Source organism: Peromyscus eremicus, chromosome 1 (assembly GCF_949786415.1).
Source record: "Peromyscus eremicus chromosome 1, PerEre_H2_v1, whole genome shotgun sequence".
Taxonomy (NCBI): domain Eukaryota; kingdom Metazoa; phylum Chordata; class Mammalia; order Rodentia; family Cricetidae; genus Peromyscus; species Peromyscus eremicus.
In genome coordinates this window covers 79926937-79953029 of record NC_081416.1, presented here as the reverse complement: position 1 = coordinate 79953029, position 26093 = coordinate 79926937, and the positions used below count along the sequence as shown (strand labels likewise).

Genomic DNA, 26093 nt, shown 5'->3' with positions numbered 1-26093 from the left:
TAAGGTGGCTAGTCAACGAACTTCAAAGATCTACTCATCACCATGCTCCACTGCCAGCACTGTTTTTGTTTATTTGTTTGTTTTGTTTTGTTTTTTAGAAATAGGGAAACTGAGGTTCCAAGAAGTCTTTTGATTTAAAACACCCCGTCAATGCACATCATGGCAGAGGGGGAGTTGAAGCCCGGGTCTGGCATTCTCCAGCTCTCTACATCATCTTCCACCTTTTTCTCACTTGTGATAGCTTGACAGGCGCTTTTCTCGACAGACACTATGACAGTCCCAGCTGGAAGTTGGACTCTCCATGGATAATTAGATGTGTGACAACTGTACCTCTGCCAGCAGCCCCGGGAGGCCAGCTGTGCCAGAAGCCTGTGGGGCCTTGACGTGCTCCAGATGACTTGGGTCTCATGTAGGCTCCCTAAAATCCCATGTTTGCCTGCTTTAAGATCAGGGGCACTACATAGAATGTGACCAGTGAAGGGGTTGGGGAAGGAGACTCGGGAACGGTCAGGGCTCACAAAGCCACAGCACCAGAGAAAGATGGCGTTAGAAATGCCATGGGTAATAAAGAAGCAGAAATCAAGCGGACACAAACATAGACTGTAGACTAAAGAAGCTTCCTGTGGGGGCGTGACAGAGTGTGTGGGGATTTTTAGCTCTCTCTGGTAAATACTTCTTTACATGAGCATTTTTCATGAATCATCTGAGAATAAGTTGGGGTCATAGTTCTCACTAATCCTAAAGCGTATATTTCTTAAGAGTAAATATATTCTCCAATATATGTGTTACATGATTATCTAGATGAGGAAATGTAACACATATCCACGGGGTTAATCAAAGGTCCAGGAGAGATGTCATCTACTAGAATGGCCCTGGAGTTAGAGGGCAGGACAGGGTAGTAGGGAATGCTTTTGTATGTTCAGCCAGTGTTTGTTCCTCTAGTCCTGGTTTCACAGAGGGGCCTCTGCTGAGGGAGTCCTACTGGTCTCAATTAGGATGTCTTGACTGCATTTAGCATGGAGCCTGTAAATGGCTGGGTTCTGTAATTCAAATTACAGTTTTGAAGTATCACAGAGAAGATCCAATTGCCCTGTGGTGTCTTTGGGAGAACGGAGTGGAGCCTCTGAAGGTCAGGACAGTGGATTCTCAGATACTATTGACAAGCAACTTAATGACATAATTAGTGTAAGAACATAGTTTCTTTGTAAGAAATTCAGACTAGGACTGATAAGGCCAGTGTTCTTCTGCTTCCTACCGCCAAAGAACGCCCTTTATCCCCTCGGATGTAACCATTAGTTAAAAATAACTGTGTGTGTCTCTTCCTAGATGTTTGTATGTTTGTATTCATGCAGGCCTTGTGGGAAACACGCTTTATTGTGCCTCCCTTTGAAAGATTTGGAGGGCCTTTTAAGGAGACTTGATTTTAATATAGTCTCAAAATGACAGAAAAGAGGCAAGGATAGCATTAAAAGCTCTTGTATTTTCTTCACCTGATTGGCTAGTAGTTTATATTGTGCCTAATGTAGTCTACCATCTTCTATATTAAACGTTTTTAGATAATTGCTTTTTTTAAAATCTGAACCATTTGAGAGTTCAGTAAGGGATTATGATCCCCACTGACCTCAGAATACTTCAGTATATATTTTCCAAGGTCAAAGACATTCTCTTAAGTGTGCAGTCTAATTATCCAAATGGGGAAGTGTACCACTGGCCCACAGCTATTATCTAATAATGCAGATCTCAGTTTCATTACAGAATCACACAGAACTTTTTCTTAAACGTGGGTTTTACATTGTAATCGTTTTTTGTTTCTTGTGTCTTCAAAACCTCTGTGCGTGTGCTAGCTCAGTGTTTTCAGCAGGTATGAGGTTATTCTCAGTCCAGATATGCCCTAGCTTGTGTAGACCTTCTCCTGTGCCGGTTCGTGTTTACTTTCCTTATTGCAAGTATCCTCAACCTCAATGTCCATGGCTGTGGCTTTGAATCACTGTTTCAAGACACATAGCGAAGACCTATGGGGACTCAGGATGCCAAGGAAACTTCCTTTAAAAAGAGTCTTGGCCGGGCGGTGGTGGCGCACGCCTTTAATCCCAGCACTCGGGAGGCAGAGCCAGGCGGATCTCTGTGAGTTCGAGGCCAGCCTGGGCTACCAAGTGAGTTCCAGGAAAGGCGCAAAGCTACACAGAGAAACCCTGTCTCGAAAAACCAAAAAAAAAAAAAAAAAAAGAGTCTTAATTAAAAACAAAACAAAACAAAAACCACCTTGTCACTTATATAATCCAGTATTGGGACCATAAAGCACCATAATTCTTCAGATTTTTTCAAGCTTTTTTTTTATTATTTTTATTTTTTGTAGGGGAGGAAGGTTAAACGTTTAGGAAAGTTCTTGAAGAACAATTCCTAGGAAAGTCAATAATGTTGGTGCTGTCTCTCCCCACACCATGTTGGGGAACTTTCACCAGACTAGAGTGGTTTCACCTGCTGGGGTTGATTTGATCCTCACCTAGGTCCATGGTCAAAACAAGACATGTTTTCTGTCCCAGCATGCTCTTCTCCTGTGCATTTAGCTAACTTCCACCAAGGGGATGGGCACTATTTCTGCTTTGTGTGAAGCATATTGTACCATCTGCACTGGCTGGATTTCAGCATAGATAGTAAAGAAACATTTATCAAGAAAAATCAAAGTTGGTCTAGCCAAGTGTGGTCTGGAGAGATTTGCTTCCTCGACGCATATGAGGCTATCTCATAGCTGGGAAACATTACTCGAGGCTATCTCGTTGCTGGGACCCACGACTTGACTTTGAAAAGCTTCCAAGGGGACGGGCCTTTGAATCCGAGCCTGAAGCGCCTGTCATCTGTTCGTGATACAGTGGTTCTGAAGCAGCCGTACTCCTGGAGATGTGAGAGCCAACAGCTCTGAATCAATTCTACCCTTACTCATTCCCAGTGGATTTTAGCCCCTTTGATAGACAGGCTAGATTCTAGAGGACGGAAGTGGGAGAAAGTCTAAGAAGGATGATGGGAGAGGTGGACTAGCGCTTGGATGAGGAATGTTTGCTGTAGGACAGAGGGAGCAGAAGGTGAAGGAAGCTTCAGTACACATCGCATAGCAGTCCAGCAGAGAGCATTTGGCAGGAATCCTAAACTTAAAACAGACGGCTGCTTCCCAGTGATTGTCACTAGGGTGTCCTTTCATATGACAAGGAGCCCAGGGAAGTGGCCTTCCCGAAGAGAAGAGAGATGAGCGATTTCTACATGCATGTGTCTTGCCAATCATCCAGACAGACAGGCTTATGGCCCTCCAAAAGAACTCAGTTCATGTTTCCATGCAGATCACTGTGTGATCGAAGTGTCATTCCCGGACTAGAAACTGGCACATGCTGTTTTCCTTGGAAGACATGAGAGATGAGAGAAAATAACAGTTGGGGATTGTGTTCTGTCGGGAAAGCATCACTCTTTGGAGCTGTGTTACTCCATGTGTGCTCTGTGGGCCAGCAGCCTCCACCTCACCCTGAGACGCGTTAGAAAAGCAAAGGAACACATCTCACTCTAGTCTTACTGAACCAGCGTCAGTCCATAGGAGTGAGTAGCAGGAATAGTATTTTTAAGAGCTTTAGAGTTCCTCTGTGCTAGGTTTGCAGAGTCCTCTTGGTGGCATTGCAAATGGGAAGGTCCATTACCTGGTTCCCATGAAGAAACAAAATGGACCTGGTAGCATGGTTCATGTTTATTGAGTATTTTCTAGGTTCTCCACCAAATATTCTTTGTCCAGTTTTACAGTTACATCAACATATTTTATTGATCAAGAAAGGAATGTTCAAAGTTTACAGAGAAAGCTAGGTGAGATGCCTGCTCTGTAACCACAACACTATGTGGCCTGCCTACTGTCTCATCAGAAGTCAATTACTCTTTTAACAGATTTGGTTTTGCATGTTCTTTGTGGACAGGATCAGCATCTCATGCTTTCCCCAGACTCCTTGGAACAGAATAGAACACTTAGGGCATAGTGGGAACCTGGTCATTGAACTTAATGGAATCAAGGCCAGAGAGGAACATTTATTGCTTTTGGTACAAAATGAGATATAACTAGTGACTGAGATGGAGGATGAATTCAACCCATGTCTTTTTATTTTAATTAAATTTATTTATTTTACATCCCGACTGCAGTTTCCACTCCCTCCTCTCCTCCTGTTTCCTCATCCCACCTCCCTTCTTCCGACCCCCCCCCCCTTCACTCCTCCTCCGCTTCTCTTCAGAAAGGGGCGGGCCTCCATGGATATCAACAAAGCATGGCATATCAACTTGCAGTAGGACTAAGACTAAGTACCCCCCTTGTAGTAAGGCTGGGCAAGGCAATCCAGTAAGAGGAATATGTTCCCTAAAACCGGCCCAAGTGTTAGGGACAGCCTCTGCTCCTGCCATTAGGAGTCCTACAAGAAAACCAAGCTACAACTGTCACACATATGCTGAGGGCCTAGGTCAGTCCCATGCAGGCTCCCTGGTTGTCTGTTCAGACTCTGGGAGTTCCTATTAGCCTAGCTTAGTTGTTTCTGTGGATTTTCTTGTGGTGTCCTTGACCCCTCTGGCTCCTACATTCCTTCATTCCCCTTGTCAGTAGAATTCCCTGAGCTTGGTCTAATGTTTGGCTGTGGGTCTCTGCATCTATTTCCATCAGTTACTGGATGAAAGCTTTCTGTTGACAATTGGGATAGTCACCAGTCTGGTCATAGGAGATGGCCAGTTCAGGCTACATATCCACTGTTGCTAGGAGTCTTAGCTGGAGTCATCCTTGTAGATTCCTTGTACCAGATTTCTACCTGACCCCAAATGTCTCCCCTTTTCACTCATCTCTTTCAGTCCCCCCACACTCGATCCCTCATGTTCCCACCCCTACCCACTCCCACAGTCTACCCATGAGATCTCTTCTATTTTCCATTCCCAAGGAGATCCATGTATTCCCCCCTTGGACACTCCTTGTTACCTAGCCTCTCTGGGTCTGTGGATTGTGGCATGGTTATCCTTTACTTTATAGCCAATATCCACTTAGAAGTAAGTACATACCATGTTTGTCTTTCTGGGTCTGGGTTACCTCACTCAGGATGATTTTTTTATAGTTCCATCCATTTGCCTTCAAATTTCATGATGTCATTGTTTTTAACAGCTGAGTAATTGTGTAGATGTACCACATTTTCCTTATCAGTTCTTCTGTTGAGGGACATCTAGGTTGTTTCCAGGTTCTGACTATTATGAATAGAGATGCTATGAACATAGTTGAGCAAGTGTCCTTGTGGTAGATTGAGCATCCTTTGGGTATATGTCCAAGAGTGTCAACCCATGTTTAGCAGAGGAAAACCCATCCATGTCTCTTGTAATCTTATTCATTAAGTCCTGACCCCTACTGACTGTATGACCTTAGGCAAATTCCCCTCCTTCCTGTCCCGCTTCCCTCCCACTCTCCCTCCCTTGCTTCCTACTTCTCGTCTCCTTCCATTTCCTCTGCTTGAATGTCCATACATCCTCCCTCCATCTCCTCCCCCTCTTCCCTCCCTCCCTCCTATCCCTTCCCTTTCTTCTTTTTTCTCAGCAGTGGTCAGCTGATTGGATGTAGGAAAATAAAGATAGTTGAATTGAACTTTGTGTCCTGTTAGATAAGTAAACTAGAAAGAAATTGAGTGTTTTCAAGGGAACCATCACACTGCACCCTAAAGTCTAGGCCACATAAATGGAGCGAAAGCAGAAGAGGATAGGGGGACAGACAGTATGTGTCTGGTCCGACAGATTGATTGGTGAGAGAACAATTGTTGCCAGGAGTAACAGAGTTCATGGGATGGAAATAACGTAAGTGGTGTTAGAGTGGACCTGAGAAGAGGGTCTGTGGACCACTATGGGAGAACTGTGAGTGCGTGGACATGGACGCTGGAGGAAGTGAAGAGGTGGAAGATGTTCCAATCTTTCATTCTCTCATCTGTTACTCTTGTCCTCTTGAGCTGGAGAATTCCTGTTTTTGTTGTGTTGCTGCATCTGTACAACATTTAGGGCAAGTGTGGAGTGACGGCTGTGGAAATGGGCATCCTTGACTCATTCCTGACTGTGGTGGGACCGGTGTTTGTTTGTTTGCTTGATTTTTTTCCAGACAGAGTTTCTCAGTGTGGCTTTGGAGTCTGTCCTAGAACTCGCTCTGTAGACCAGGCTGGCCTTGAACTCACAGAAATCTGCCTGCCTCTGCCTCCTGAGTGCTGGGATTAAAGGCTCCAACTTCTGCAATTCCACCACCTCCCAATAGCTGATTCCTATTTGGTGTCCATCAGTGGATTAGACTGTTCATTCAGCCAGAGCCCTCGTGGTCTATTCATCTTCGTAAATGCCCTCATAGACACACCCAGAAATGTACTTTCCTAATGTCCCAAGTCCTTTCCAGTCAATTAACCAAGTCTCAATGGAACTGACCATCACATAACATGTGATATGACCATTGTGTCTGGGTATATACATGTTCATAGCAGCACCATTCCTACTACCCAGAAAGTGGATGCAACCCAGATGTTGACACATGATGAATGGATAAACAAATATGGCATAGCTAATGAAATGGAATATTACTGAAATAAAAAAGGAACACTAATACTTGCTGTACCATGACACTATCATGCTAAAACTGAAGGAAGCAGATTGTTGTGGGCCTTAGGGAGGACAATTTTAGAAAAATTACAATGTGTCTTAGGAGTAAAGAGAAGAGAAAGCAAAATGGAAGCCAGAAATCAATTTTTAGGAAGGCTGAACATAAAGTATGTTGTTTTAGGTTTTCTATTACTCTAATAAAGCACATGACCATAAGCAACTCAGGGAGGAAAGGGTTTATTTTACCTTACAGTTCCACATTACAGTTCATCATCTAATGAAGTCAGGTGGGAACTCAGGCAGGGCAGGAACCTGGAGGCAGGAACTGATGCAGAGACCGTGGAGGGTGCTGCTTCCTGGCTTGCCCTTCATGGCTTGCCCAGCCTGCTTTCTTATAGAACCCAGACCACTAGCTCAGGTGGCACTGCCGACAATGAACTGGGCCCTCCCACATCCATCATCAGTCAAGAAAATGCCCCACAGTCTTACCTTTGGGCCAATCTGGTGAGGGCATTTTCTCTTGAGGTTCCTTCTTCCAAAATGACTTTAGCTTATGTCAAGTTGCCATAAAACTAGCCAGCACATGTGTTATATACACACATGAAAATATTAAAGGGATCATTATTTTGCATAATTAATATACGCTAATAAGAAATATTTTTAAGAATAATTTTTGTAGAGTATGGAACAGAATCTGTATCCTGTCAGGTTGTCTCATTTACATGCCTCTCTCTAGCTGTTGATATTAATAAAATTCCCTTCAGGCAGGTGTGATGCCCAGGACCCTGCCGAAGGTGTCACAGGCATCACCAACAGACACTTAAATGCTTTGGATGTTGCTAATATTGAAATTGCATTTTGTTTTTCAGTAAGAGATGCTAAAAATCTTGTACCTATGGATCCCAATGGCTTGTCAGATCCCTACGTCAAACTGAAACTGATTCCTGATCCCAAAAGTGAGAGCAAGCAGAAGACCAGGACCATCAAGTGCTCTCTCAACCCCGAGTGGAATGAGACCTTCAGATTGTAAGTGTAAACCATGACGGCTCAGCATGGGTGACAGAGGATATAGGTCATCAGGGGCGGGGCATCCCTCCTTAGCCTCTGTTTTCTTCCTTTTCCCTTTTCTTCCCTTCACCACCCCTCCTTTCTCTTCCATCTGAATTTCAGTATTGTGAGCCAAGGGAAAATCAGATTTTTTAAAATAGCATTGAGACTGCTTGTGGTGTGTGGAGGTGGGTTGGATGGGACTGAACATGTGTGCTGCTTGGTGAAGGTAAATGAGTAGGGCATAGTCTGTAGGTCATACTGACAGTATCTCTAGGGCCGAGTTTACATGGCACTGGTTTGCAGCCTACTGGGAGAACTCTATCAGCTTTACTTCAGGATCTTCTCTGGCCAGGAAGAGTATGAAGGTCCTCTCTCAATATGTCTGGGCCAATAGTCATTAATAATAATAGCTGGTATTTACTGAGCAGATATGATGTACAATCAAGCACTAATTAAGTGATCTGACTAATAACCGCTGGTTAATTCATTCCTATTTTATGCACACGGCTTGCTAAAGAAGCCCCTTGGCGAGAAGAAGACTGAGCAGGATGCAGCTTTGTGTAGCTTGACGCCATAGGTCATGTTGCAGCCACAGGCGGGCGTCATGGTTCTCGGGGGCAGCCTCATAGCTTTGCCTCTTTCTCAGGATAAAGCAAGGACTAGCTGAGCCTCTCAGGGCCATGTTGCAGGACAGTTTCCCCTGAGACTCCAGCAAGAGATTTCTCCATGCAGACTTTTTACTTCATATCCGACCCACATGTATGCAAATGCACACACATGCATGCCCAAAGATGTCTTGCGTATTGGAATTTTTTCCAGTGACTGTCCGTGGGAATAAAGACTGAGATAATAGCCACAGATAGACCTGCTTTTGTTGGAGCTAGCTTAGGTCTCCCACCTGTTTGAGCAACAGGCTGTCAAGCAGAATGAGCCCCTCCTCTCAAGGCAGTAGAAACCAAGTGCGTCTCCCACAGCAGCTAGTGACAGTTAAGAATTTCTATCTCAGTCTCTCATCCTCTTGTACACTTCATCTGCTTGAGAAATCACAATGGCCTTGGCTGACTGGCTCTCTCTTTCTCTCCCTCCAGTCAGCTGAAGGAATCAGACAAAGACAGAAGACTGTCTGTAGAGATCTGGGATTGGGACCTGACCAGCAGGAATGACTTCATGGGGTCTCTGTCATTTGGGATTTCGGAACTGCAGAAGGCCGGCGTGGATGGCTGGTAAGAAGGATTCTGCATTGGAAACTACAATGCAAGTCAGCCCATCAGACAAGGGATCAAATACGTTTTCCCTTTTCTCTTAAAATTGCAATATGAAAACAAAAGCCCAAAGCAATGATTGCTGGCTTGGCTTGGCCTCATGAGTATACCTTATTTGGCTCTTCAATTTACAAAGTGGCAGTTAGCTGGGCCTGGTGGCAGGGGACTTTCACCTAGATACTTGGTAAATTGAGGCTGGGAGGACAGCCTGGGGAAGGCCTGCCTGGGAACTTTGAGCACTTGCTTCAAAATAAAGTAAAAGGAAGCCTGGGAGATGGCTGGGTGGTGACGAATCTACCCAGCATGCGTGAACAAGGCCTTAAATTTAATCCCCAGGGCTTAAAAAATAATTAGTTGCTGGTGTTAAAAGGGATGAGGAGACAGCTTGCTGAGTCAGTAAAGTGCTTGTTTTTATATAAGCATGAGGACTTGAATCCAAACCCCACCACCCATGTGGAAGTGGGCACAGCAGCAGTGGCATGTATCTGTAACCCCAGCACAGGCATGGCAAAGAGGGTGGAAATTGGGGGCATCCAGAGACAAGAAAAACCCTAGAACTCACTGGCAGGGGGTGAGTCTAACCAATGTGTGAGCTCCAGGTTCAGTGAAAAGAACCATTACAAAGTAAAGTGGAAAGTCATTAAAAAGGCACTCAATATCAACCTTTCTCCTGGAGGAAAACACACACACACACACACACACACACACACACACACACACACACACACACAATCTGACATGACAAGGCTATAGCTATGAAAAGCTGAATGCCACGACATGGTTCTCTTACGCCCACAGTTCTTACCTGTCCCTAGTTTATCATCTCTGCCCTACTACACACATCCTCATGGACACCAAAGCCGTCTTAGAAGTTTACCTGACATATCTGAGCAGCCCATTGGCCAATCTTGACTCCTTAAAGAGGTGTGTCCTTGTTGACAGTGCCTTCCGAGCCTGTCCATAGTCACCTTCATGTCTCATTTCTGCTGGAGTGTTTGCTTTGCTCCCTTCTAATGCCAGAATGAAGCACCCTCATCCAATATCTGCAACAGGAAAGTGGGTCAGCCCTGTGGGCAACCACTTCATAGTCATCTGAGTAAGAGAGTCAGGGTCAGCAATCTAACCTGGCTTCCAAACCGTCGCTTTGGGGGAAGTGATGATTGGACCTGTTCTTAGTACTTTAAGATAAATTGTCTCCTTTCTAAATTGTCTCACTTGGGACTTTTTCAGTTCCAAGAGGAAGAAAAGAAAAATCAAACAGATCTCACAAGAAAGAGAATGCGTCTTCCAGCCCATACATCTTCCATTGTCCTCCTTAAGCTTCCTAGTCCCTGCCCCATATTGATTTATCACAGGTTCTTTCCTCAAAAGGCTAGAATGTTCTAGTCCCTCCAGGTACATCAGGGTAGAAGACAAATGTGTGTTTGTAAACTCAGAGATGAACCTTGACCAAGAAATTACTCACAACAACAAATCAAGGACCACAATGAGAGAGGTGATGGGGACTAGAACTCAGGGGGATTGATATTCAAAAAAAAAAAAAAAAAAAAAAAGCACAATTCAGCCAGGCGGTGGTGGTGCACGCCTTTAATCCCAGCACTCGGGAGGCAGAGGTAGGTGGATCTCTGTGAGTTCAAGGCCAGCCTGGGCTACAGAGTGAGTTCCAGGACAGGCTCCAAAGGTACACAGAGAAACCCTGTCTCGAAAAACAAAAAACAACAACAAAAAAAGCACAATTCAGAAGTGGTTAAAACACCCTTCTGGTAAAATAATGAGTATAAGTCAAGGCTGTCCTCAGCTCACTACTGAAGTCCATGGAAAGATTCAGTAGACTGACAGCTAAAAACTGGTGTTTGGGGAAAGTTTGCTACAATAACTTGGCTACATTAAACATATGTATACAGAAAATGATAGCGTGGTGGAAGCCCAGTCTTGGGGCTCTATCATCTACCAGCCTGAATCAAAAGATGGTCTTAACCCACTTTTCCAAAAGTTCACATCTTTCTTTGCAGATCAGGGAGCCACCTGCACACTGCGACTAAGTTTAGTGGTATATCATAGGAGAAAGGAGATGCCTAAGGAGGAAGCAGAAGTGTGGCGTGAAAAGCTCGGTCATCCTTTCTTCCCCTTGCTGGATTTAGATACTTTCCCCTTGCCATGTTCCTGTCTTCACGGACTCCCAGACAAGGAGTTCCTTCCTCAGCAAGTCACCTTGACACTGGTTAAAGAAAAAAACCCCTGATCCCTGGTGGGTAGAAGTGAGGCAGGAGAGAACATAATAGTAATTGTAGTAAAGATAATTACCACCGACTGGCTCTGACCGGATGCCAGACGCTGGGCTGAACACGCAGGTGCAAAAATCATAGGTACATAAAAAACATGGCTTCTTCTGTGAAGACATTCTTAGGCTTTCTCGGACCATTTGTGACCTCGTGGTGGCCACAGAGCAGGGTTTTGCCAGTGGTACCTCCCAGGCTTCTCTCTTGCAGAGTAGCTATTCTGGACAGCGCCCCCACACCCCAGGAGCAGGTCTGGTCCAACCTTGCTTTGAGGCTTCTTGCTTGTCCCTCGGGGCCTGGCCTGCTGTCTCCCTCTGTGTGTCCCCTCCTCACAGGGACTAGCGTATTCCATCCCAGGCCACACCAGGCCCCATGCCTGCCCCCCGCTCTCAGCCCTTCTGGGGCTCCTCATTTCTGAGACTCCTTCATGGAGAGATGGTAGCTCTGCTTCAGGTCTCCCCCACCCTCCCCATCCCTCCCAGCTGCTGTGATGGCACAGTCGTCTATGAAGGTAGGACTGTGCCACAGTACCCCTCTCCTTGTAATTCCTCGACTCCTTTTTTCCCAGACCAATTAAACTGCACGAGGAAAAGTCCGTTTTCAGAAACGAAGCTGTCCCCCCCACCCCCCCACTCCCCTCCACACACACACACACACACACACACACACACACAAACCTCTAGTTTTGCTATGTGCACCTTCCGCCCAGTACGCACCACAGCCTTTAGTCTGAGATGCATCCTGCCTGTTCTTCTCAGACAATCAAACAATTTCAAATGAAAACAACAACAGCAAGCCAAGTGTTTACTTAAAACAGTTGTTGACTGAAACAGTTTTCCTGGGAGAAACTTAACAAGAGCTGTGCATTTAACCCAAGCCAACAGAAAGACAGCGAAAAGACATGTGGCCTGCATATGATAATAAGATGAGTAGGTTCCTTCCCAATGCCACACATACTCGATATGCTGATGTCAGTCTGTAATCCCAGCACTGGGGAGGTGGAGACAGGGACAATCAGAAGTTCAAGGTTGTCCTTAGCTATAAAATGAGTTCAAGGCCAGCCTGAGCTACAAAAATCTAAAAAAAAAAAAAAGTAGAATTAATAATTAACAATTTTTTTTTTGAGGCACACTGAACCTGAAGATTCACCTAGGCTAGCCAGGAAAGTCCCCAGATTCCTTCTGTGCCGGCTTTCTGGCACTGAGATTATATGCCTGTGATGCCACACCCAGGGTGCTCTATGTGGATGCTATAGTTTCAAACCCAGGGGCCTCATGCTGTCCAGAGAGTCTTTTAACATTCTCTGATGTTCAATAAGTCACATCCCCTCTTGCAGACTCAGTTTTTCCCTCTGGTAGATGGGCTTCTCCAACCATCCTTCTGTTTTATACAGTTATGTACTGTATGACACCAACAGTGGTCCCCTAAGTCGATAAAGGATCTGGAAAAATCATCTTGCTAAATACTGTTGTACAGCAGGTGCCTCTGGTGTTCAGCGACAGAAACATGCTGTACAGATTTGCCTCAAGGAGCAGTAGGCTAGACCCCAGAGCTCAAGTGTGCAGAGGGCTCTGTCACCTAGATTTCGGTTAGCACACTCTATGATGTTTGCACCTCAAGGAAGCCCACAGAGTGTGTCCTGGTTGCCCGGTGATGCCCAACTGTGATTTAAAACCACGTGGCAGAACCCCCAGAGGCAGCTGCAGAAGCCTCCAGATGTGCAGCACCTGCCCCCGGCCACTCATCTGCCTCGGAGCTGCCCGCTCTGTACCCTGCTGTCAAACCCTCCCCTCTGCACCTAATTGTGTCTATTTATGCTGTCTCCCCGCTTCCTCTTGGTTTTGCCGGAGATTCATCTGTATTACTTGTTTGGTTTGTTTTCTCCAAAGAATCTGTTCTGGGACTATGTCTCAATTCTACATCTGTTTTCTTCTCTTTGTCTGTTTATTTTGCGCTTGTCTTTGAACTCCGGTTGAGTATTTTGCTATTTGTTTTTTTCTCCTTACCTTACCCAGCTCTGTAAGAATAACAAACCCTATTGGGGGAATAGACAGTCTCTTTAAGTTTTGACATGTCACATCCTGACTTCCGTTGTTGTTTCCCGGTCTGCCATTATCTTTTTCATCTCCATTCTTACACACTTACATGTAGGCATATGCTTTAACCTTGAGAAATAGCTTTGCATTTAAATATTGGCTCCTGGGCGGGGAGGATGGCTTAGCAGTTAAGAGCACTTGCTGCTTTTATGGAGTTTGGTTCCCAGCATCTCCATCAGATGCCTCCCAGGGGGATCCAATACCCTCTTCTGGCTTTCTTGGGTACTTGTGTGAACATGGTGCACATACATATACTCAGGCACATGTGTGCATACACACACACACACACACACACACACACACACACACACAAATGTAAAGTAAAATAAGTCTTTAAGTATCTGTTCCTATGTCAAGTTGCAGTCATGTGGTTTTGACAGAAATGAGGCTTCTTTTATTTTCTTTCTTCAAAACAGTTCTATGTATTTATTTTATAATTTTATGTGTATGAGGGGTTTGCCTGCTTGTATGTATGTACACTATGCATGCCTGATACTAGTGAAGGCCAGAAGGGGGCTTCTGACCCCTTGGATCTGGAGTTACAGATGGTTGTGGGAGACCGTGTGGGTGCTGGGATCAAACCCAGGTCCTCTGTAACAGCACCAAGTGCTCTAAACTACTGAGCCATCTCCTCTTAACTCGTGAGCCATCTCTCTACCTCCTTGCTTTTTCCTTCCCTCCTTTCCTTTTCTTCCAATTAAACTCAGTATGCGTTCAGTGTCCCTATATGTTCTATGAGCATTTGAAAACAATTGTATTTATTGTCTGTAGGGCGCACCACATCTCAGCGTTGATGAGTTCCACATCCTCATGGTTTGTGGACCTTTTATGCCTTTATATTTTCATTTTGTTTGCTTAAGCTGAGTGCATAACACTTGTCATGGCTCTCTCAGTAAAACTGTTGGAAACTTTTTCTTTTCATTTCTAGTGTTTTTTTTTTCCTCCTATGAATGTAGCAATATCGGCCATGTGTAACTCTTCCTGGCTTATTACCTGACATGGAGGTTTGGTTATTGCAGTTAATGTTTTCCCGTAACCTCACTTCACTGATGGCACCCATACGGTCCCTTGTTCATTCTTTGGAAATCCACAGCCCAGAACCCTCTGTGCTTAGGAGACACAAGAGAACTAAACAGATACAGATCTTCAGTCCCAGGGAGCTGTCTCTCTAGGTGGAGAAAAAGAGAAACACTTTTACATTAGGAAAAAAACAAAACAAAACATGCATGTTCCAGATTGATAAACAAATGTTATCTGGAGACATAAGCAGGAAACAGGGAGGGAGAATGCTGGGAGCAGGGCTGGTATGTAGATTTCATTCAGTCCTTTCTCAGGAAAGAATTTATTGGCAAGATGACATTTAGCAGTGTGTCTAAAAGGAGGAGAGACTGGGCCCTACTGCTGTCCAGGGAGAAAGCAGCATATGCAAAGGCCCTGAGGCAAGCCTGTGCCTCAAGAACTGCAGGTATCTTGAAGCAGCTTGTGAGGAAGTGTAGGTCAGCAAGGAGAACTGGTGGTGTGGGTCCCTCCACCTCTGTGTATGCCTGCAAAATAAAAATAAAATCTCACAGTTTATTATGAACCTGTTCCCATTGCTTGATAACCTTGGAAACAACATTTTTTTAAATGTATGTATGTGGGTGTAGTGTGTATGGGTGTGTATGTGCATGTTCATTTGTGTGAATACTCATGTGGGGTTGGTGCTTGTGTGCTGTGGCATGCACGTGGAGGTGAGAGGTCAGTCTCTGGTGTTGGTCCTTATTTTCCAGTTTGTCTGAGGCAGAGTCTGGTTCACTGCCAGGTACACCAAGCTAGGTGACCTATGAGCTTCCAGGAAGGTAGGGTTACAGATGCATGCTGCTGGATCTGGCTTTATATGGGTCCTGGGGTTCCTAACTCCATCCTCTTGGTTGACAAGTAATTTCTTTTGTCCTCTGACCTATCTGAGCCACTGTTAGACATCATTTCTTATAGCTTCATGTGACCCATGCTGTGACTCTGCCTCCATAAGACAGTCCTTTATTGTAAGGTGGGAAATGCATATCTATAAACAATAACTCCAGGATAACAAACTGGCAGCTCAGCTCTTATGTGGACAGCTTTAATTACTTCCTAATAAATCCGCAAGACTGAAATGGATGGCTCTGAGAACGTGTGTGTCAGTAAAATGTTTGCCAACACATCCTGTATTTAAAAGAACATCCCCGTCTGATGAATGTGTGAGAGTATTAATTCACCCTCAGTTGTCAATGCGAGGATCATACACATTCTTTGTTTCTAATTGTGCTAAGCATTGCCATTTGCAGATTGCCATTTGTTTATACTTGTGAACGACAGCCCTGGCTTTGCAGTTTGCTCATTGATTCCTAAGAACCTTTTATAGGGGATGTCGCTCAGTGTAGACCGCTTGCTCAGCAGATACATAGGCCTGGGTTTGGTCTCCAGCACTTCAGAGAAAAACAACTCTCACTACTGAGGCTATAAGTGTTTTCCCAGCATGTGTGTTATGGAGTTCTTCCTGCTCACATTAGATGCTGCTCTGTTTCTAATTCTCTAATTGTCTGAATTATCCATCCTGTGTTCACTGTCTCCAGTGGATTTTGAAACTCAGTGATTGGATTTTTCTTCTGAAACAGTCTTTCCTAATTTCAGATGGTTCTGTTTTCTTGACTCTCTTTGAAAATATGAATTAGACGTTTTCTAGGACTTTCCTTCAGCCGCTGTGTTTCTAGGTTGGCCTGATCCACTGCTTCTATGTTTCTTTCATTCTGATGGCTGCATTTCCATGTGTCCTGCTGCCTCTATCTCTCCCTACTGAAGGATGAGCACAACAGTGGTGGATGTCCCTGCCTTAGCCCTTCAGATCCAGATAAGGGAGCCAGGAGCCTTTCGTAATCTCTTAGAATTCTGTTTTGTGCAGACCAGATATCCTGTTCTCTGAGAGGGGACCACAGCTAGAGACAGCAGGCAAGCATTCCTCCTGATGGAGAAGTGTCCTCTTTACACCGGCTCTGGAGTCCCTGTACTTTTCTTCTAGGGTACGGGTGTCCTTTCATGGGTACAGTCGAAGTACACATAGTCTGAGTCCAGAAAGGCTTCACACACTCTTCTCACACTGCTATGGCAGGCCTGCTCCAGGAGCTGGTCCCTCCCCGAGCCTCCCAGATGTGGGGGCATGGGACCCTCACTTACATCTTGCTCATCTGATCCATGCTAGTCAGTGGCTAGGGTTCCCAGTACCTATGAAAGCCCATGAACTGTATTTTCTGAATTGCAAGACCCAGTATGACTTTGGATACTAGACTTATACTGGCTTGTCCACTCTGTTCTTGGTTCTGCAAAGAGAAGGTCCTGGGGGCTGCTGGCAGATGCCGAAGATGCTGTGACACTCACCCATTTGCTGGTGCCATCTGGAAAGTGGAGAGGGCTCAGGCTAGACTGTGGGAGCAGCTGTACCTCTTTGGGCTAAACACTACCCAACAGAAGACTTAAAGGATGAAGATTAATTTTGGCTCACAGTTTCAGACATTCTGGTCTGCAGTTGATTGGTCTCATGTGCTTGAGCTGAGCATCATGGTAGCTGAGCATGAGGAGGAGGCCAGCTGTCCACACCCTAGTGGGCCAGGGATGCAAAGTGTGTGGCAGGAACTAAGGACTGGGTAGAGCCCAGAGTTAATGCTTCTGATGACCTACTTCCTCCAGCTGGGTTTCATGTACCAAATGGCCCACAGCTTCTGAACAGAGTACTGCAGTGTGGGAACCAAGCATCTAAATTCAAATCATGGAGTCTGTGAGGGATGTTTCACATTCACACCACAACACTGCCCCTCGACCCAGTGTGAGTGTGTGTACCTGTGTATGTGTGTGTGTGTGTGAGTGTGTGTGTGTGTGTGTGTGTGTGTGTGTACCTGTGTGTGTGCCTGTGTGTGTGTGCCTGTGAGTGCATGTGTGGAAGCCAGAGGTTGATGTATGTCTTTCTTAATCACTGTTCTCCACCTTACGGTTTGAGACAGGGTCTGTCATTGAACCTGAAACTCACCAATTGACCAAGAGTCCCTGAGATCCTCCTGTTTCTGCCTCCCAGTGCTAGGATTAGAGGGGCCCAGCTCTGTTCTTTTGTGCTGGGGATCTGAACTCAGGTTCTCAAGCTGGCACAACAGGTACTTCACCCATGGGTTGTCTTCCTAGCTTGGCCTTTCTTTTTAACCTTTTACTTTAAAAAGTGACAGTGGATTCATTTTAAAGGAAGGGAGAAAATCTCTCTCTTCTCTACCCTCCTGTTTCAATTCCTGTATCAGTGGTTGAATCTAGCTCTTTGTATAAGCTAATTTTCACCCTCAACCCAAACAGTAGACTTTAAATGTGAACTTATTTAAAAAAAAATCCTATTTTGGGGGGCAGAGTTCATGACAGGGTTTCTCTGTGCAGCCCTGGCTGAATTGGAACTAACTCTATAGACTAGGCTGGCTTCAAACTCACAGAGATTCTCCTGCCTCTTTCTCCTGAGTGCTGGGATTAAAGGCATGCACCACCACAGCCTAGTTAAAATCCAGTTATTTTAATGAAAAACATTAATCTCTCATGTTCAATGACATCACCTCACAGAAGCTCCTGGAACTCATGTCTACAGCAAGCCTCCTTGAGTTCGAGCAGATGTACACACCAGTTCTTAGTTTTGTGTCTTTTAGAGATTTAAGGGGAGAGAGCTGAGAAGCCAGTGTGAGGCTTAGAGGCTCTGATTACTGCCTCTGATTCTCCTGTCCCTTCAAATGGACACTGCTCAAGAGGATGTGTGCACTGAGAAAAACTTTGAGCTTAAAATTCCATATTTGCGCCTACATCATATATGCTAATTTCTAGGGAGAATTGTTGGGGAGGAGGAGTTTGGGGGCCTCCCTTTCACCTTTGAATGTCCTCTTTCCTTCCTCATTTTTTCCCTTTATTACTTATGGTCAGTATCCTAGTGGTTAAAAAGTAAGCCAAAGCTCCTATGTACATTATCAGATCATTGATCCATAAGCGATGACATGAGTGAGTTGCTTGAGGCTGTTTATTGAGGACCGGTGCTGTGTTCGTTTTACACACCACCACCACCACCACCACCACCACCACCACCACCACCACCACCACCACCTTTCAGTTCTAGGCGGAAGAGACTTGGATTCATGTAGATGCAAAATACAAAGGTTCAGATGGACTTTGGATCCAAGGTCATCCAAAGGAGTAAGGAGGTGAGGTGGAACGGAAGCAAGGCGCTGCCATGCTGTGCCAGAGCTTGTGCCCATAACCACAGGGACACTGTTCCTTCAGAGGCCAAGTGCAGCATATCCCACCCCACCCCACCCCACTCCGGCACACAGCCTTTTCAGGGGAAAACAGCACCGTGAGGTCTGTGGTCAGGGATGGGAGAGGAAAGCACACACCGGGAGGCCTGCTGGAGTGACTCAACAGAGAGCAGCGTGCGTGTCTGCGTGCATGACTAGCTAGCAGAGCTGGGTGTGCACCTGCGCAGGCGCACGTCTGCCACAGCCCCAGTGTGGGGGGCCTTGTCTCGCCTTCCACCTTGTTTGAGGCAGTGTTGTTCATGCTGTGCACACAAGGCTGGCTGACTGCTGAGTTTCTGGGGATTCTCTTGTTTCAGCCTCTTTCTTGCTCTAGCAGGGCTAAGCTTACAGATGCATTATGTGCATTCTGGGGATTTGAACTCAAGTTCTCACACTTGCATGGCAAACACTTTACCTTACTGAGCTGTCTCTCTGGCCCTCAAGACAGGTTTTTTTAGGCAGGCCTTCTGCTCAGCTTGATGCTTGTACACATAGTCACAGACTTCTCACAACTGCTTGTCTTTCCATTAGGTTCAAGTTACTGAGCCAGGAAGAGGGCGAGTACTTCAATGTGCCTGTGCCGCCAGAAGGAAGTGAGGGCAATGAAGAGCTGCGGCAGAAGTTTGAGGTGAGGTTTTGTTCTTGCACCTTTTCTATGGGAACCTGATACTTTGTATCACTTTGATCTTTTTATCCTGATTGTGGTGTGGTATATATGGAGACCTTTCATGACTCTGAGCCTTTGCAATGCTGTTCCAGCTCCTAGAAAACTCCTATTTATACTTCAAGACCCTTCCCTTGTGAAGTCTTCCCTGTACTGGTTCAGACTTAGATATTTCTTCCAAAGTGCTCATTCCATGCCCAGGTCTTTGTGATACTGATTTGGACTGAATGGTAATAATGGGAGTGGAGAAGTGGACAGAGTAGAGATATATTTTGTTAGAATTCTGAATCTGGGTCTCTCAGCAGGTGGGTCTGTACTGTTTTCAAATAATTCACTGTACTGATGACTCTACAAAAGCTCGTGTGGGCAGATCCTCACGATCATTTTGTCCAACCCATGGTGACTGGATGTGACCTTGGACTCTACTGCTCAGATAAGCTCCTTTTCTGTCCTGGGGGCTAGGGATCCCTCCTGTCAGCTCCTGTGAGGTGAGGTGTGTAGGCACCTGCCAGTTTTGCCAAGGGAGATGTTTGGGGGAAGGTGGGTGTGACTGTGTGTGGTATATGTGCATCACGTGATTTGAAAGTATTTTCATGTGGGAAACTCGGTGCTTTGTTCATGCAATTTAATGTGCCAAGTCTGGTGGCCAGTCATCAGGTCTCAGGAAGCAATCATCTGCTCTGGAAGGACAATGAGAACAGAGTTGGGGGAAGATGAGGCTGGGAAGTGGGTGACGTCAGAGAATTGGCTGCCATGCCTTTAAGAGAGGTTTTGGCATTTACTCCAAGAAGCACGCTGGCTTCTGACTCAGCTAGACACACGGTACCTGAGTACCCATGGGCCCTTGTCTTGAGCCTGGGTCCTCCATACAGTCTGGACAATAGGGATGCTTTAGATGCCATGGAGTCTTCCTGGAAATGAGTGGGTTGGCCTTGGGCTCACCAATCATCCCCCCTCCACTGTCCTAGTTTAAATCTGAAGCGTTCCCACAGGCTTATGGTTTGAATGCTTAGTCCCTGGTGGTAGCTCTATTGCTGGAAGTTCTAGAAACTTCAGCTGGAGGAACTAGGCACTGTAGTGGGTCCTTGTAGGTGTCTTGTCCCTAGCTAGGCCCTTCCTGTCTTGCTTTCTGCTTCCTGTCCACCATGATGTAAGCAGATGTTGCCCACGACACACTCCTACCACCATGATGCCCTGCCCAAGTGCACAGGATCAAGAGACCATGGGCAGATCCCTCTGAAACTGGGAGCCAAATACATTTTCCTCTTTTACTTCGTGCCTATCAGGTGTTGGTCTCAATGACAAAATGACTAACATATACAATGACTTTGATCACTAAAGGTCATTTTCTTGGTGGCTATGCAAGTCTGAATAACTTGATAAAAGAACCTTCCCACCACACAGAGTTGTGAATTGGATGTTTTCAGAAAAGAACTGGAAGGCAAGACTTCCAGAGAAATCTTTCTGGGCTGGCAGTATCTGTTGGCTGAGGCCGTTATGATTACGGGTGAAAAAAAAAATAAAACAAAACAAAAAAACAAGGCCGGTATTCTCTTATAGAAAATGAAATCTCAGCTTCGCAAAATAATTCCTTCTGTCCTGGGGCGGCAGGGGTGACATTTCCAAAGACCAAAGAAAACATTTTCTATGCGAATAGAGCATTTGTCTGAGACAGTAATTGGCTTGAAGCACAGGGTTGTTTTATCTGCATGCGACAAAATATGTCCCTTTATCCCTAGCAGGAGCCTGCAAATACTTGTTTATGCCTGAATTATAATCGCTCCATACCATAGTTGTTGATTAAAAAAAAAAGCGCTTCCAACCGACTGAAATCGCTCTCAGACACACGGAGGGATTTTACTTGACCTTGAACGTGAGAAATGTAATCCCCGCACAATAAGCAATTAGCACCCAGAATGAGTCAGGAATTACCTTCAAGCTCCTTATCTGGGTTGACTGGAGCTGCCAGAATCAGGGTGATAGTGTTCTGTGGTGGGGTGTGCTGGGTGCCATGAGCAGGCATTCCAGAACGTCCTCTGGAGGGCGTCCTCTGTCCCTGGTCTTGCCTATGCCCAATGTGGGTGGTTCAGAGTGAGTCTCCCGACAGGCTTAGGATCTACTTTCTTAACAAAGTACTTAGGACACACTGTGTGCTACTCTGAGTGCCTTCCTTGTCACACACCCCTGAAAGGTACACTGGGCCCACTCCAACTTTTCTTTCAACTGAGGCATAAGAAGTAAAGTAACTTTCCAAGGCCCCAGAGCTGGTCATGGCCATGGGTTTGAGTTTCTCTAGAAATACATTATAAGGGTCCTGAGCCTGGTCTGGAGATGATTTTCCTGTTCCCAGCACTTGAGAGGCAGAGGCAGGAGGATAGAGCATGTGCAACCAGTCTGGGCTACACAGCAAGACCCTAGCTCAAAATCATCCATCAGTAAATAAATGATGGTAGTTGATTTGGGAACTGGTCCCACAAGCCTGGTGAGGAGCAGGGTGATAAGGAGGTAAGGCAAGAAAAGGAAGAGGTTGGGTAAGGACAGTGAAGGATTAGTTCCAGAGCCCTCTGCCCTCAGGAGATACCCAACCTGGAGACACCAGATTCTCCACATAGAATGCCATATACACATACGTATGTATATGTATGGCTTTAAACCATCCCAGATGACTTAGAATGCACATTACAATGCAGAGGTCTCTAAATGGCTAGTACTGTATTGTTTGGAGATCAAAGACGAGGGGTCCATACACGTTCAGGGTGGGGAGATTTTTCCTCAACGTTTTGTCCCCATGGCTGCCTGAATCGGCTGCTAGTGACGGTCAGCTCAAGTGCTTACTGCTCCAAGCAGCTAGACTTTAATAACCTCTCTCTTCTCAAAAAGAAAACTCTGCGAGTTTCCTTGCTGAGTGTCCTCATCCAGGGACAGGAGCTGGGCCCTTCTCCACAGCCTTCTTCCCTCCCTAGTGGAGGCACCTACCCCTGGCAAGATGAGCCGGGGAGAGGGTGGTGCAAAGTGGCAGTTCTTTATAGGCAGCAGCCCAGAGGTGGGGGAGCATACCCGAGAGTCTGCCCAAGCTGCCTGGCTTTAAATCCTACTTACCGCAGGGAAGTTACTCTGTCTGGGCTTTCAACTCATCATCCGTAACACAGGGATTCTGACACTCTTAACTGCCCAAGATTACATGAGGATTGGATGACATCACGCCTCTAGGAGCATCTAGTGCAGCATAAGCATTCAGGTGTTGAATGCTGGTAACGGCATTGCTAGCCTCCTCCCTGGAAATCAACCAAGCTCAGTCCATGCTCCTGGGGTGGGTGGGAGCCTCTCCAGGCAAGCCTTGCTTTCTGGCCTTCTAAGGTAGCTGGGAGTGCGTTTGGAGGCTCCTGGGAGGGTAGAGTACAGAAGGGCCTCAAGTCAGGACAGGTGCTGATCATCTGAGGTGGAGCTTGAAGTCTTTGTGGTTCCCTGGGACACAATGCAGAGCGACACAGCTCCACTCAGCGGAGCTGCTTTGCCTTTGCGCAGACTTCTCTGGCTCAAGATTGCAGACATAAACGGCAGGCGCCCGTGGAGGACTGTTTCTGCTGTGGCTTTCATTTTCTGTAGCACTCTCTTTGATGCAGGACCTGTGAGGCACTCGCAACTTGGGGAGCTGTAGAAAGTTGTGTGACAGGTTCTTGTCCTCAGAAGGCTGGTGGGGCCAGGGGAACAACCCCAAATGCTTCCAGGAACCAGGCACATAATAGGGAGGAAGCCTGGTCCACCCACTGTTGCCGGGCCTACTTCTTCAGAGGAGGCCACGAGTCTGGCTTTGTAGTTTTGTTTTGTTTTTGGTGTAAGGGAGAGAACACAGGACCTCATGCATGCCAGGAATGTGCTCTACTACTGAGCCACACCTCCAGCCCATTTCTATATTTTTATAATAACTCTCCTGATTTTTAATAGTTGGCAACCGATTTCCATGTTAAAGCGGCAAGAATTGTTGGGCAGAAGAGGCTTCTTATTTAGATTCTAGATATTGAACTAATATGCCCTTGCTATAACAAAGTACTGAAGCTAGGTAATTTAAAAGAAAAGGTTTCCCTACACAAACACTCACACACACACACACACACACACACACACACACACACACACACCATTTGGAGGCTGAAAAGCTGCACAGTCCTATCAGTGTAGCCTTTGGTGAGAATCACCTTGGTGGGGTCCTAACATGGGGGAGAACCAGAAACAGAAGTGGATACATGTGTGGCTTTGCTTTCTAAAGACTGCTCTAAAGAGCAATACCCCATGAAACCAGCATCATTCCTTCCCAAGGGCAGCAGCCCAGCCACCCACTGACTTTCTACAAGGTCCCATCTCTTAAAGGTTACCTCATGTCATACTGTGGACCAAGACTCGAAACCACAGGATACAAACACAGGCCCCTAAGGACTTTTTAAAAATTAGTTATTTGGGGAGGCTGGAGAGATGGCTCAGTGGTTAAGAGTACTGGCTGCTCTTTCAGCAGACAGGGTTCAAATCCCAGCACCCACATGTGGCTCACAACTGACAGTAACTCCTGTTCCAGGGGATCTGAGGCCCCCTTACAGTCTCCACAGGCACTGCATGCACACTGTGCACAGATACACCTGCAGACAAAGCACCCATGCACGTAAAATAAAAGTAAAATGAAAAGAAAAAAAAAAAAGAGCTTAATTCCAGTCCACTGAAGCAAATCCAAGTGAAAAAACCAGAAGGCATAGTCTCTCCCCTTTCATTTACAAGGGAATTGTACTCTAGGACCTCCATGTGGATGGACGTGCACACCCAATGGGCTGGGATGGGGTGAGAACCAAGTGTGGGAGTCCAGTGCATCCCAGGTCAGCTGCAAAGGAAATGGGAAACACAGTGATGAATCCATGAGACACGGAGGCTGGATCGTCAGGAAGAAGTCAGGAGGCTGGAGGGAGGATTTGGGATGGCGAGAGGATGTGGCCCAAGAAAGACAGACAGCTGTTGTGTGGGGCACCTCTCTTATGTGAAGTCTCCACCCAAATGATGCAGTCTCATGCTTCGAATCACCTCCTCCTCTCTGGGACCCAAGGCTCAAATGTCTTTTCTTTGCCCTTAACCTTTAAGTGCTGCTTGTTGGGTGTTTTAGGCTTAAATATCAACGTGTCTTACTATAAAACTAGATTGAGTACTGGGACAACTGTTTTGTTAGCAGCCTCAAACACCACCAGCATCCATCAATAGAAGAATGATCAATACTAACAATGAATTCTCAGCAACCCAGAGAGGACTTTCTGGTTCACATAACTGAGTGGAGGGTTTTACAGAATGTTCTGATGAGAAGAGGAAGGAAGACATCCCCTGGATGAAATTCAGGAATAGACAAAGCTGCCCTTTGAGAATAGAAACCAGAGCAGAGATTGTCTTTGTTGTTTGTGACGGAAGACCAGCTGCAAACGTCCCTGGGGAGTTGGCCTTGTTCTGTGTCTTGTTTGGGGTATGGTTATGTATGTAATTGTCAACATTCATAAAACAAGCACTTAAGATCTGTGATTTTTACTGCTTACATCTCAATTATTTACATATTTTATTTATTTGGGTAGGCATGTTCATGTGTGTGCAGGTACATATGTATCTACATGCACATGGAGGCCAGAGGACAACCTTGGGTATCCTTCCTCAAATACCATCCACCTTTATCTTGAGACAAGGTCGCTTACTGGCCTGGAACTCACTGAGCAGGCTAAGCTGCTGTACAGTGAGCCCCAGGGATCCACCCTCCTGTCCTCCCCTCCCCAGCATTGGGGTTATTAGCATGGACCACCATGCTCTTTTTAATGTGGATTCTGAAGTGAGAACTCAGGTCTGTGTGTTTACAAGGTAAACACTTTACCAACTGAGCTATCTCCCTTGGTCCCAACTTGAATTTTTTTAAAACACTAATTAAGAAGATGAAAAGCAATGGGAGCTTTGCAGTCTCACTCACTGAATGTCAGCCTGGGTTAAAGCTGACATGTTTCTTGAAATGCTGCGTGGAGGACGCAGTCTCTGCATGACGGGCATTATTTGAGCATCAACCTCTCTTTTGCTCCCTGAGCTACCCTGAGCACCTAGAGCAGAGCATGGTGTACAGCAGACACTCAGTGGGAGTCCCTTGATTGGATGAGTCATCTTCATTGGCATTCAGAACCCCAGGGAGGGCTTGAGGGGATGGTTCAGTTCACAGAGTGTTTGTGCCATCTTAAAGACCTGCGTTTGAATCTCTACAAGCTCATGTAAAACCAGGTGTGGTTATTACATGCGTGTGTAATCCCAGTGCTCCTGTGGAGAGATGGGAGGCAGAGGTAGGAGAATCCCTGGAAACTAATTTGAGAGTCAGCCAGCCTGGGGCACACAGTGGTAAGTGATAAGACAGGCCCTGCCTCAGACAAAGTAGAAGATGAAGACTGACATCTGAGGCTGTCCTCTGACTTCCACTTGTGTACCCTTACTTATATTTACCAAAATTTACACCTATCTCAATCATCTGTCATCTATCTATCATCTATCTGTCATCTATCTATCATCTATCTATCTATCTGTCTGTCTATCTATCTATCTATCTATCTATCTATCTATCTATCTATCTATCTATTTATCATCTATCATCTATTTATCTATCATCTATCTATCTATCTATCTATCATCTATCTATCTATCATCTATCATCTATTTATCTATCATCTATCTATCATCTATCTATCTATCTATCTATCTATCTATCTATCATCTATTTATCATCTATCTATCATCTATCTATCTATCTA

At 45.7% G+C, this 26093-nt stretch overlaps 1 protein-coding gene across 2 annotated transcripts in view; it reads left to right on the top strand.

The window, feature by feature from the left end:
* The window catches only part of Prkcb (protein kinase C beta), a 239535-nt gene that overhangs the window by 120805 nt on the left and 92637 nt on the right, over nucleotides 1-26093 (top strand). For both annotated transcript variants that reach the window (XM_059267354.1, XM_059267345.1), the window contains exons 6-8: nucleotides 7488-7644; nucleotides 8757-8891; nucleotides 19161-19257. In XM_059267354.1, the coding sequence (XP_059123337.1) occupies nucleotides 7488-7644; nucleotides 8757-8891; nucleotides 19161-19257 (389 nt within the window). The remainder of the gene's footprint in view (nucleotides 1-7487; nucleotides 7645-8756; nucleotides 8892-19160; nucleotides 19258-26093) is intronic.